Source organism: Balaenoptera borealis (assembly GCF_965194805.1).
Source record: "Balaenoptera borealis genome assembly, chromosome: 18".
Classification (NCBI taxonomy): Eukaryota; Metazoa; Chordata; class Mammalia; order Artiodactyla; family Balaenopteridae; genus Balaenoptera; species Balaenoptera borealis.
The window spans coordinates 9805775-9819204 of NC_138877.1; the positions used below are offsets into that span (position 1 = coordinate 9805775).

General features: G+C 42.8%; 1 protein-coding gene across 5 annotated transcripts in view; it reads left to right on the forward strand.

Annotated features, from left to right (window-relative positions):
• The window catches only part of FRY (FRY microtubule binding protein), a 329207-nt gene that overhangs the window by 296442 nt on the left and 19335 nt on the right, over window positions 1–13430 (forward strand). For all 5 annotated transcript variants that reach the window (XM_082366277.1, XM_082366278.1, XM_082366279.1 and 2 more), the window contains 6 exons: window positions 945–1145; window positions 1704–1862; window positions 4952–5118; window positions 6303–6492; window positions 10029–10178; window positions 11320–11418. In XM_082366277.1, the coding sequence (XP_082222403.1) occupies window positions 945–1145; window positions 1704–1862; window positions 4952–5118; window positions 6303–6492; window positions 10029–10178; window positions 11320–11418 (966 nt within the window). The remainder of the gene's footprint in view (window positions 1–944; window positions 1146–1703; window positions 1863–4951; window positions 5119–6302; window positions 6493–10028; window positions 10179–11319; window positions 11419–13430) is intronic.

Consider the following 13430-nt stretch of genomic DNA (forward strand, 5'->3'; position numbering starts at 1 on the left):
CAGATTACCTATTTGTTTAGGTTAAAATTTGCTCACCAATGAGCTAGTAATACTTCTCTAGCTTTATTCCTATCTTAACAGAGAGAAAAATAAAACCCAGATTGGTTTTCAGAAAAAAAATTTATGTTCATCAAATAAGCTTATTTAATATCTGATGGTTTGTAGAGAAAGTCTGAGCTATATCTAAAATCTTTATTTAACACTTTACAGTGCCACTTAGCCCGGTTCTCAGTGCAAATGTACAATTCAGCAATAATCCTTGGTACCGAGTCAGTCCATTCAGGTATAGGGAAGGAACTGTTTTCTATGTTGGGACAATTATTTAAAGATGAGCCTAAAGCAAAACTGAAGCCTTGCTGCTCTGGCCTCTGCGTAGTGCATGATTGTCCGACTGTGCCCAGCTGCTCTCTGATACCCTTTAACTCTGCATTTTATCTGTGAACACTGCTGCGGCAGAAACAGCCTGGAATGTTTACCTAATGCTCTTCTACTTAATACCCAGAGGGTGTGGAACGTGCCACAAGCGTAGCTCCTACTTTTCCTCCTTCTGAAAAGAGTACTAAACAGGGGCGGGGTTTGGGGAGGGAACATCTCTTTTGAAGTTGTTTTAATATTAACAGTCTCTTTCTGACAGATTTTTGTTAACACGGATCATTTATAGAGTATCCCAAAATCAACTTGTTAAAAAACAAGATGTTACCCACTGTGCCAGAGTAGAGTGTATAATCATGTCTACCTATGATTTAATACGCATTTTGGTGAAAACAGTGTGCTTCTTACTGCTCTTCACATCACGTAAGCAAAATGTTTGGTGCCCAAGGCCATGAGGGCTTGAGAGTTCATAATGAAAATTTTTATTACTAAGCTATGGCTAATCGACTGTGTAAAGGCATGAGTGCAGGAGGATTTTGGCCTTAAAAAAGCAGCTGATGGTGTGATTTCAGGGCGAGAGTATGGACAATTTCAACTGGGGAGTCCGCAGGCGTTCTCTGGATAGTCTGGACAAGTGCGACATGCAGCTTCTGGAGGAGCGCCAACTCTCAGGAAGTTCTCCCAGCCTAAATAAAATGAACCACGAGGACTCCGACGAATCCTCCGAAGAGGAGGATCTCACCACCAGCCAGATCCTGGAGCACTCTGACCTAGTAAGTAGGAACTCTCCACCTACTCTTCCCAGGACATTGGGAGACTTCTTTTTGTGATTCAAGCAGTAGTGCAGTTTCCAGTTGCAGCTAAAGAAACTTGCTACAGCTGCTAAACTCAACTCTGAAACATCAGGTGGTGTCTGCTTCTCACCGGTCTCTTCTCTGTAGGTTGCAAATGGAAACAAACACTGGGGTTTTTATAAGCCCTGAATGCCATCAAATCTGCTCAGGCCTAGATTTTCCCCAAATAACTTTTATTATGCTGAAATCTTTTTTTTTTTTTTATAATTCCTCAGACATCTGAAGTTTGAGGAAATATGACACGGACATTTTGATGGGGTTATCTGGAAATAGGGGTGTTTGTATTTTTCAGTGCTGGGCCTTGCCAGCTACCGTGCTTAAGTTCTAATGACAGTGACGTATGTATGTTAAACAGTTATTACCTGTCCACCAAAAACTAGCTTGTACACTGGTTTGTATTCTTATGTAGAGAATAATTAGAGCTTTTAAAGAATGGGAATGTCACACTCTGTTTTGTTTCCTATGCTTTCTCAACAGATCATGAATCTCTCCCCTTCTGAGGAGACTCATCCCATGGAACTCACGACCACCTGCGATATGACCCCCGCTGACCCTCATGCCTTTAACACCAGAATGGCTAGCTTTGACGCTTCTCTGCCTGATATGAATAATCTTCAGATTTCTGAGGGTTCAAAGGTGAAGAGATTTTGGCAATCGTTGATTGTAGTTTTCTTTAACAAAAAAAATGTACTTCCAATTTTCTGAGCATTCTTAGCAGGTTATAAGTGGAGGGACTATATTTTCTTTCTTTCTTTTTTGAAGTAGTTGAGTTTGTGCCCCTAAACCTAGGTTTTGAAGTTGCTTTACTCTCACAGACCTGAGTGGCCATCTTCCTGTTGGTTGAAGGAGATTTGATTTGAGGTCCTTTTAAAATGAAACATTTTGCATTTTCCATAGAGCACGAACACTGCTCGTGTTTTGCCATTTGATTAATGGCAAAACAAATTGGTGTATGTCGGAGATTGCTGAGACTGGGAAACTGCTGTTCTTTGTCATGACTTTTATAAAACAATCTGCTAAGTGAGGTGTGGGTGTATGCACGTATCGGGGGGAAATTTTTTCCTATGTAGGAACCAATTTTACAATCTGTACATTGATTCTGTTCTCGCCTTTGGCGGACTATCAGAATCTTCAATATCAATCACAGTATTATGCACAAAACTGTCCTAGCCAGGCTCTCCGAGGAGAAAAGTAAGTAATGGATACAATTTCCTTATTTAAAAGGTCAGCTTTAAAAAAAAAAAATCTAAAAATGTGTATTTCATTTAAGGTTTATTTTATCAATATTTCCGTAAACTACCTTGTCCATAAAACTATCAACTCCCACACTGTGTTCACATATGTGCCCACATAAATGCCCATTAGTACAGAATTTTATTTTCTTATATTAGAAATACCAAAATAACCTATTGCTGTTAGGATAAGGTTTTCTTTATCTTTAGTTTGGTTATGGTGGTATAAGTTTAAGGAGAAAATGAAATAGAAAAAAATTTACGAAAGTATATTCTTTCTGATGCTTCTAATAGAAAAATATAATACTGGCTATTCTGTATTCTTTTACAGTGTGCTAAAAGATATGTCTGCGATCTAGCAAAATCTAATCTACTTTAAACCAAGGGCAACCAATGAAACTGCAATCACCTAAAAATATTGAAGCTTAAAAAATAATTATTTCTAAGACTTCCCCATTGCAAAAGGATGGTGATCAGGGTTCTTAGAATTAGCAGAGTCCTTTTTTAGCCAAAAAAGGGGCTAGAAAGAAAACTGTCTGAGATTAAAATGCCAGAATCTTAATATGAAGAAATGAACTTCATGGAAAGGACACCACAAAATAAATGTGAAGTTATTAGCATTTATTACTGCTCAGTCTTGCAATAGTCATTTTCTCAACTTTTCTATTTTGAATGCTAAGTTGTATAATTCCTCATACAAAGCATTGCCTAAGGAGTAATATTTTCATGGACTCATACAGAAATCTATCAAGGAATTCTGTCAAGGAAAGGCTGAGTTTAATTTCTGAAAAGCTATCTCTGTTTTTCACATCAGCTGGGCTTCTGCAATGTTTGATGATGTATCTGTGATGTTAGAAAGAGAAAATAGAAAATATTTTTTTAAGAACTCAGCCCGCCCCTAATAGATTAAGTCTATATACATTAATAACCCAGGCCAGTCAGCAGTCTCGTTGGAACCACTCTAGTTTTAAAAAGCAGGAAGATGTAAATCAACTATACTCCAATAAAAATTAATTAAAAAAATAAAAAAATAATAAAATAAAATACAGTGCTCTGCCCACTCATCAGACACAAGAAAGCAGTGAATCTTTCATCTTCTAGCCAAAATTAAGCTGCTGAACTGCGCGGCTGTCAACCTTGACAGTTACTGTTTACATTCAAAATTTGGGGTAAAGGATAAATGAGTTTTTAACAACAACAACAAAAATTATATGAAGTGGACCATTAATGAAATTCTAACTGGACAAGAAACTAAATATTTTTTTAATGGCAATAGTAAATGTTTTAAAGATAAAAAAATAAAAATAAAATAAATAAAAAGCAAGAAGCAGCAGATATGGATACACCTCTGAAATGCAGTATTTATGAGCAATTCCTTCAAAGACATGAGATAACCTATTTCCCTAACATATCTGTAAACATTTCTAATTTCCCTCTTTAATCCTAGACTCAAAATACTAAATGGGCAGCCAGATGTCAACCCACGATAACTCTCTAATTCATATATACATCTATTTCGCCTTGATTTTGTTTTTGTTTTAAGAAAATGACTCACTGAACCACGTACGTGTGATTTCTTCCTCTCCTCTTCTGCTCTGTGATCCAGTTGCCTTCCTTCCTCTCCCGAAGAACAATCAGTTCTCCAGATGATTTCCCCCTGGCCCAGGTTCAAGCCCAGCCTCTTTTTCCATTTGACTTGCTACGTCTTTTTCCTGCCCCTCAGTGATCCCAGCTCTGCCTGCCCTAGAGCCCTTTCATCTCGCAGATCATTCTACATTTTATAGCAACGTGAGAGCACCCTCTCATATCTGTTATCTTCAAGGGATATTCCCAAGAGTAAAGCATACATGTATATGGATCTTGGAGGATTTTCAGCATGGAAAGGCCTGTCAACGTGGTAGGCTTGGTGAATAACTCTGGATCACTTGTGAGCACTGCAGACACTTCTGGAGCCTTTACTATGCCAGGCACTGACAATTCTAAATTCTAGTTTCCATAGGTAATATTGGACATGTTATATAATATATTGGAGAGTTAACTCCAGATAACTTGCTTTAGAAGACTGGGGTTGTACAATGAAAAGAGTTCTGAATCAGAGATGGTGTCTCTAGTCCCAGCTCTGGCTCTGATTATATACCTGATATTAGGCAAGTCCTTTTCCCACGTGGAGCAACTGTTTCCTCGTCTATAAAATATGGAGATTGGACCAGGGGGTCTCTACGGTCTCTTCCAAGTTTAGCATTTTATACTTCATAAGCATGGGTCAAATATGGTAATCTACTGAGAGCCTCTTTGGGAACTCTCCCGGAAAAGACTGAAAAGAAGATAAAGAAAGAACAGTACTTCAGAGAATTCTTGAGTTTGGTTATAGAAATTGACTCTACTGTAGCTAGAAGACAAATGCCCCCAATTTCTATTACTCTCAGGGTTGCAGATTTTCCTATGGATAGTCTTACATATTGGGAGGATTCTTTTCTCTTTTTATGCTCCCAGGTCAGTGCTGTCCAGGAGGAGGAGGACGCCCCCGTGCATGAGGATGATCTTTCCAGCTCCATCAATGAGCTCCCGGCAACTTTCGAATGCAGCGATAGCTTTAGCCTGGATATGACCGAGGCAGAAGAAAAAGGCAGTCGAGCGCTGGACCAGTTTACTCTTGCCAGGTGAAGAGTGTACAGGGCACATCGTACTGGCTTCGCTCTAACTCCAGTTAAATGTCAGGCTTGTGCTGCTGGGACTTCCTAACAAAGGAGTCCAAGCGGACATATAACTTGGAGGGCTCTCGGCGGGTGGGAATCATCCAACCCCAGAGCAGGGCCTTATGCGGAACCCGTAAAGCCCTAGAGTTAACGTAAAAATCCAGAGGGGAGCCTGGGGACATGGTCCAGGCCTTGTAAGCTTTGAAAATAAGCAGGCTTGGCAAGGCTTGGAAATAGGGAGTTCTTTTCATTTTGAGTTAAAAGACCAGAACAAGAGGCCCCTTATAAGCCAAATACCTACTCTTTTTTTAAGTGGGTGGCTTTCAGCCTCGTGGCTGACATTTCTGAGACAATTGAGATCTAGTCAGAGAATACAAATAGGAAAAAATATAACAAGGATAGATTTTTAAAAACCCCACTAATGTGGCATCTAGAATAAATTACAAATAATAATGCTACAGATTTACTTTAGGAGAAGAAAGTCAGAATCCTAAAATCACTCCTCTGAACGTTGAAAATAAGAATTAAGTAAAAGCTTCTGATGTGGCTGGACAGAGGCCTTCTGTTATGGTGACGCATATCCGCCCATCAGAGAACCGGCTTACGGTGATACCTAGAGAAGAACTTTGACTTTTCACAGTTCGTTCATTTTTCTCTCCTTTCTTCGTTCTTCTCTGTCTCCCCCTGCATTTCTCTTCTTTCATTTCCTTTCCTCTCTCTGCCCTTTTCTTCTGGGCATTTGTGTATCTGCACCCACTAATACTTTCCCTCCACAAAGGAAAAGTGAACAGATTCAGAAATTTTCTCATCACTTACTGTATTGAAAAATGAAAAGGACTGCAATGGGCCACAGCACAGGAATGAATGTATCCTGTGTCCGGGGAAAGGCTGTCCAGGAAAGTGAGGAGCAGTTACTGAAGGCTAAAAGAGGGACCGAGTCTATAAAGGAAATCCTTTATAGAGGAGAGGGAGGAATCCCAGAAATTCTACAGGTGAAAATTCTCTTTTCTAGAGTCAGAAAAGAATCTTGGAGACCTCTGAATGGGAGCCAGGCCCCCAGAGCGACGCCAGCGGGAGGAGTGGGCAGAATGGGTGCCTCGGGGTGAGAGGACGCCACTTCCTGACGCTGCCGTTTGCCTTTGTTCCAGCTTTGGAGAAGGCGAGAGGGGAGCCTCGCCGCCGCCCTCGCCCTTCTTCTCGGCCATCCTCGCTGCGTTTCAGCCCGCGGCCTGTGACGACGCGGAGGAGGCGTGGCGCAGCCACGTCAACCAGCTGCTGTGCGACTCGGACGGCTCCTGCGCCGTGTACACGTTCCACGTGTTCTCCTCCTTGTTCAAGGTACGGCGCCCACGGAGGGGCCCACAGACGCGCCGGGGCTGCGGTCTCTTCGGGGAGCCAGCTGGCCTCCAACTGAAGGGGTTAAGTGCTGGGTTTACACTACTTTGTCCTCCTGACATCCTTCAGTGTCCTCTGACTTCATCCTGTCTTCTCCCCAACCTGCATCTTCTCAGGCTGGCACTGTGGAGACGCTGCGCTCGGGGATTCAGGCCGCCGTGCTGTGCCCCTCGCTCCCCCACTCTGGTTTTCACTGGCATCATCAGTGCCAGGCAGGCAGCCAGGACTTCAGAACCACAGGGTGGCACCTTCTGCCAAGCCCAGCCTCCATCTCTTCTTTCCGCTTAGACCTCTCCTCTGTCCTTTTAATTCACTGTGTTTTTCCTTGCCTTTTATCTTTCCCCACCATGGAGTCCTTCAACGTGCCGGCCTGTGAAGCTTTTCTAGAGGTTGAGTTCTGCTGAGTATATCACGAGAGAGGCACAGGAACTTAGCTGGACTGAGGGATGGAGCCCTCTGACCACCTTCAGGAAGAGCCATGGGAAAGGCAGAAGGGAAATGAGGAATTATATAAAAAGTGGAAAATGAAAAAACTGGGATCATCTGCTTTAAATGATTTCAAATTCAGGAAGCCATAATTTAGTTAACATAAAAGTCAACTTGGTTTTTGAGCCTGGGGGCCCTTCCATTTTTGGAGAAGTATATACCAATAGTACTTAGAGCTAGTTTCCCAGTATTCTGAGTGTTATCTATGCTGCTCTCTCTCAAGTTTTTCAATTTACTTTTCGTGAGACCTGTTAGAAAACTGAATGGACAAACACTAAGGTTGCGTCTGAGATGCACTGGGGGCTGGAGGGACTGTTGGCCTTAAGACAGAAAACAATGGGCTGCTGAGAGATAAGAATCCAGACACACCCTAACATTAAGCCAGACTGAAATTTAAAAACAACAACTATCCACAAGCTACCATTTGAGGTAAATTTAATTGTTAAGGATTCAGGAGCAAAGTAATTTATTATATTGTTCTAACGTCAGTGTTTAAATAATGGTTAATAATGTATATTTAAGTTTGGCTGTTGTAGTAATTTTTTCTTATTACGGTTACTAGACTCTTCATGCTCGCTTTTATAGTCCTGAGCAGTACTTTTCCCTCTGCTGAGAACTGTCATCTCCTGTTTTCCCACAGCTGTGCTCCCAATGACATGCAAATCCCTGATTGACTGTCACTTCAGTGAATGACACCTTCCTTTACCTCTTTCTACCTGCCCCCCCACACACACTTGGGATCCCGAGCCAATTGTAGTTGTATCTGTTATACTTGTCACACTTGTTTAGGTGTCTGTCTCCCGGGAGACGGCAGGTAATGGTGTCTTGCTTTGATTCCCCAGCAGCTGGCACAGTGGCTCACACACAGTAGCTGCTCAGTAAATGCAGAAAGAATGAATGGGAAAAAAAAAAACCTTTTTAATGTAAATCTTAAACGTACAGTTTCTGACTTAATGCCAGTATGGCAACAGATTGTCATGTGAGCTGGGACGTGGGGCTGGGCCCTGGGAGGTACACTGGGGTTTGGATTTTTTTCATCAGTGTATTGGACCGATTTCTAAGGAGCTTATCCGCAATAATAATAATACAAATGTGTACCTCCTATTTCAGTTTTTAATATTACATTTAGCTTTAAGAACTTTCTCAGCTACCATCAAATGCTCTGTGATTGAGAGCAACACGGGTAGCAAAATCGGTATTAATCAAATATGCTGGAAATGAAACACACTTCAGACATGCAGTCTATTAATCTTTCGTCATGTCCTCACCATGGCTGTTTACTGTTTTCTAACATTTTTCCTGTGAGTCTGGACACCACGTTTTCCTGTATTTGGTTGGATTTTGGACGGGGTAGAGAGGAGGTAATTGCAAAAATAATTTGGTTTTAAAAACAAGGAAATGGTTTCTAAAGGTCCAGCATGGGTAGCTTTCCGAGTGTCTCAGTCAGTGTATTTCCTTCCTGCTGCTCCTGTGTTAGAATATTGTCATTTGATCACACAGTGTCACCAAATTATATATTTTTATATGGAAGTCATGTGTGGCTCTGAAGTTCCCTGAAAGATCTAGCTTCTCAGTACAATAAAAAACAAACCCAGGGACTTCCCTGGTGGTCCAGTGGTTAGGACTCCACGCTGCCACTGCAGGGGGCATAGGTTCGATCCCTGGTCAGGGAAGTAAGATCCTGCAAGCTGCTCAGAACGGCCAAAAAAAAAAATTAAAAATACAGAAATGAACCCAGATCTCACCATATCCTCGGGTAAGATGGAAAGAAACCAAACTATCTGCAGGACCTGGATCCTACTCCCGGCTTTGCCACTCCACTAGCTGGTGACACGTGGCATTTCCTGTTCCTTTCAGCAGCAACATCCTGTCGAGTTTTTTTTTTTTAATTGCACATAAAACTAAAAACACCATAAAGACATATGTATGTTATGCATTATAGCAAGATTCTCAGAGGTATTAAATAAAAAATAAATAATATGCAACATGGTAGGCATTTTTCTAGTATAACTTGTAAGGAACCAAGAGCCTGCTGCTGTTTTGGGGACCTGCTAATTTCCCCATAACAGGGCAGAGAGGATTTCTCGTGGGTTAGATTCTCCAACTCAAAAGGTACGACATCTCTTTGGGGAAGGCCAGTGCCTAGAACTGGAATTATTTTTTGGTTAAATATTTTGTTCTTTTTGTTAAAGATGTTGCGTGTTGGAAGTTGGGGCTAAAAATATTCTCATTTTGGCACTGACACCGGCCCAGTGAGTCAGATTCTTCCTAATTATGGTTTTTCTTCAGGCAGTATAGGGGGAATAGTAACATTTAGGAAGCACTATAGGTTTACGGAAGGGATGTGAACTTAGAAGTCAAGCTCATCCTTAACTCTTTCACTTACTAGTTGCATGACCTTGAGTCCTTTAACCTCTTTTAACCTCAGTTCCTTCACCTGGTTGTGAGGATTGATGAGTTGATGTGTGCAAAGCTATCAGACAGAGTTACAGACTCCTAATCAGAGGCGCTCTCACAGGGAGACAGGTCCCGTGAATTTACCCTTTCATTCTTCAGAGGCTTTATGGCCCATTTTAGTGCTCTATCTCAGGGAGCTGTGATCTTGGGAAACAGATTATATCTCATGACCTTTTTCCTCTCACCCACATTGCAGTAATCTCAGAAATTCTCACTCATCTGACAAACACGCTAGGCAGACTCAAGCTGCTGACCGGCACTGACAATCAGCAAAAAGCAAAAGCAGCATTTATTTAAAAGATTATATGAGCACCCATGCATTGGGAAATGACATTTTAGGAAGAAACTTTGTTCACACTGGGTGATTACTCACTTGACTTAAGACATTCACTCTGCCCCTATCACCGCCCCCCCTCCCGCCACTTCATGGAGGACCTGTGCTCATCTGATATTTTTATGAAGATTAAAAAATAGTTTTTTCTGGTACAAAAGTTAAAACGTGGCCATTTACAAATAGTAATTATGTTGCCTTTCAGAATATTCAGAAAAGGTTCTGCTTCCTAACCTGTGATGCGGCCAGTTACCTTGGAGACAACCTCCGGGGCATCGGATCCAAGTTCGTCAGCTCTTCCCAGATGCTCACCTCCTGCTCCGAGTGCCCCACGCTTTTCGTGGACGCCGAGACCGTGAGTATCTCAGGCCTGGTCCCACGGCAAATGGCCCACGCAGCTGATGCTGCGGAACTTGAGGGAAGCACACGTGTGTTGTGGTTTGTTTGAAAGACACTCTCAGTGTTTGCGAGCAGCGCTCTGCTGTGCTATGAGTCCCAGAGGCCTGGGCCTGCACAGGAATGACTGCATGGCCAGCCCAAGCCGAGGCAGTCACTGCAGGGAATCAGGAGGAGATCCCCCTCTGTGCTCCCTTCGCGGCCTTGTCGCTTCTCTCCGATGACTCTTGACTTTGAAGGCTGTGAATGTGGTGAGCTAACCCCCCAGAGCGGACCTAGCCAGTCCCCACGATGCCAGGTTGGCTAAGCAGATGGGTTCCCAGAGGCAACGATGTTATCACTTTCCCTACTTCCAAGAGACTGATTGCCCTCTGGATGGATTCGTCCAGCCCAACTGCAAATGATGAGTTTAAAAGCAGGAGTCCCCAACCCCCAGGCCGTGGACCGGTACCAGTCTGCAGCCTGTTAGGAACCAGGCCATAGAGCCAGAGGTAGGCGGCGCGCGGGCGGGCGAGCAAAGCTCCATCTGCCGCTCCCCACCGCTCGCATTACCGCCTGGACCACCCCCCCACCCCGTCTGCGGAAAAATCGTCTTCCATGAAACCGGTCCCTGGTGCCTAAAAGGTTGGGGACCGCTGGTTTAAAGGATGATTAAAAGTCCCTGGCTGACTGCTGAATCGTGACTGTATAAATGTAATACTAATGATTTAAAGTACAGATTAAATACAAAATCAGTTTGAAAACCTGTTTGGCGGTCTGTCTTCACACTGCTGGATGAAGACACTAGAGTCCATGCATAAAATGGATGCTGTATCTTAATGTGGGCTTCTGTGGAATACTTGTTAAGATTTGTCCGTCTATCCTGATATGGGGAAGATGGATATTTTCACAGGAGACTTTGATTAGCAGTATCCAATGCAATTACCGCTGATAGTGGAGCTAAATTACAAACTGCACAACTTATTAAATTGGATGCTACCAGCCCCCCCGCCCCACACTTTACATCTAAATATACTTCTCTTTTCTCTCTGCGTAGCCATGCCTTTGTCTAGGTGTCTCTCTGGAAGTTGTTTTAATACAAATTATTTTCCTGTCTTTAGCTCCTTTCTTGTGGACTTTTGGACAAGCTCAAGTTCAGTGTTTTGGAACTGCAAGAATATTTGGACACCTACAACAACAGAAAAGAGGCCACCCTCTCAGTAAGCTTCTATGTTTCTGTGCCTATACATTTACTTAAAACCAAATGAACCCAACCACTGTGAACTCTTGGGAGGCGATGTGATTTACCCAAGAGAGGCTCTTTTGGGAGAAGACAGATTTCATCTATTCTTCTGTGAAGGATTACAGTTCCAACTTAATGGTGGCAGAACTGTCAGTACTATGGATTATATAAAAATGATACCTACAAAAGAGAAAATTTTCAGCTTTCGATTTTAGCCCTATAATTTCCCTACCAAGAAACTGGGGAAAGTGGGTATCTGCTTAATATGTCAGTTTATCAACATTATAACTTTTCTTTTCTCAGAAATTTAAAATTGTTAATTACTTCCTTCCAGTGTCCGCCTCCCCCAAAACTGGTTGGGACGGACCTCCTCTCTCTTCTCCTTTTAACCACCCTCGGTAGCTGCTTCTCCATCTCCGTGGTTTCTCGTGGCCTCGGCTCCTGCTCTTTGCTTTTTTCTTCCTTCCAAGATGTAAATTGTAAAATGTTAGAGACAGAAGTGATTCAGAAACCATCCATGCAAACCCCCTGATTTCCAGCAACTTCCATGTGTAATTTCCATGGAGCACTTCCTATCATATACCAGGCACTATAAAAAGAGCGTGGATTTTTAAGTCAGATGGACTTGAGTTCAAATTGCAGCTCAGTTACTTCAGGGTTAGTGACCTTGGGTAATTTACCTCCTCATCTCAGATTCATCATCTCTAAGACAGTGATAATAGTAATTAATTTGCAGAACTGTTGTAAGAACATAACGATTATAACAGTCATAGCAGCTGTCGTTTCCTGAGTCCTTTCTATGTATCCAACAACCTGATAAGAGTTACATCTCTTAACTTAAATCATGTAATGCTTACAACTACCCTGGGAGTTGCTATTATTATTCTCATTAGCTAGGAGATAGCATAGTGGTATTGAAACCCAGGTCTGTGGGATTCAAAGGTCCATGCTCTTAACCACTACACAATATTGCCTTTAAAATAGAAATAATATATGTAAACTGCCCAGCACAAGTGCGTCATACATAGAAGATATTCATTCTAAAGCTACTGGGTTTTTTTTCTTGTTGTTGTTATCTCATGACCTGTCAAAGAGAGTTCTGACATTCTACTGCAACAATTCCCTTTGTCTTCTATTTCTGTGGCTCTTTCGCTGTCACTGATTTCCAGCTTCTCAGTCATCAGTTAATAAAAGTAATCCTTTCATTCTGGTTGGTGAACGAGCCAGTCTTTTGATGTCAAGTGTGAGTTTCAGTTCTTCAGTGCTTATTGTTTTCTGCCCAAAGGTTCCTTTCACATCTATACTAGTTACTATTCCAGATACTTAAGACCGGCAGAATCTTTTTTTTTTTTTTTTAATTTATTTATTTATTTTTAGCTGTGTTGGGTCTTAGTTTCTGTGCGAGGGCTTTCTCTAGTTGTTGCGAGCGGGGGCCACTCTTCATCGCAGTGCGCGGGCCTCTCACTGTCGCAGCCTCTCTTGTTGCCGAGCACAGGCTCCAGACGCGCAGGCTCAGTAGTTGTGGCTCACGAGCCTAGTTGCTCCGCGGCATGTGGGATCTTCCCAGACCAGGGCTCGAACCCGTGTCCCCTGCATTGGCAGGCGGATTCTCAACCACTGTGCCACCAGGGAAGCCCAAGACCGGCAGAATCTTTAAATAGCTGGGCTATTACTATAATAGCCTTTCTTACAGTGAAATAGACCTGCCTCAAAGAAGCCACCTCAAAATAACAGAGAAGAGGGGCTTCCCTGGTGGCGCAGTGGTTGAGAATCTGCCTGCCAATGCAGGGGACACGGGTTCGAGCCCTGGTCTGGGAAGATCCCACATGCCGCGGAGCAACTAGGCCCGTGAGCCACAACTACTGAGCCTGCGCGTCTGGAGCCTGTGCTCCGCAACAAGAGAAGCCGCGATAGTGAAAGGCCCGCGCACCGCGATGAAGAGTGGCCCCCGCTTGCCGCAACTTGAGAAAGCCCTCGGACGAAACGAAG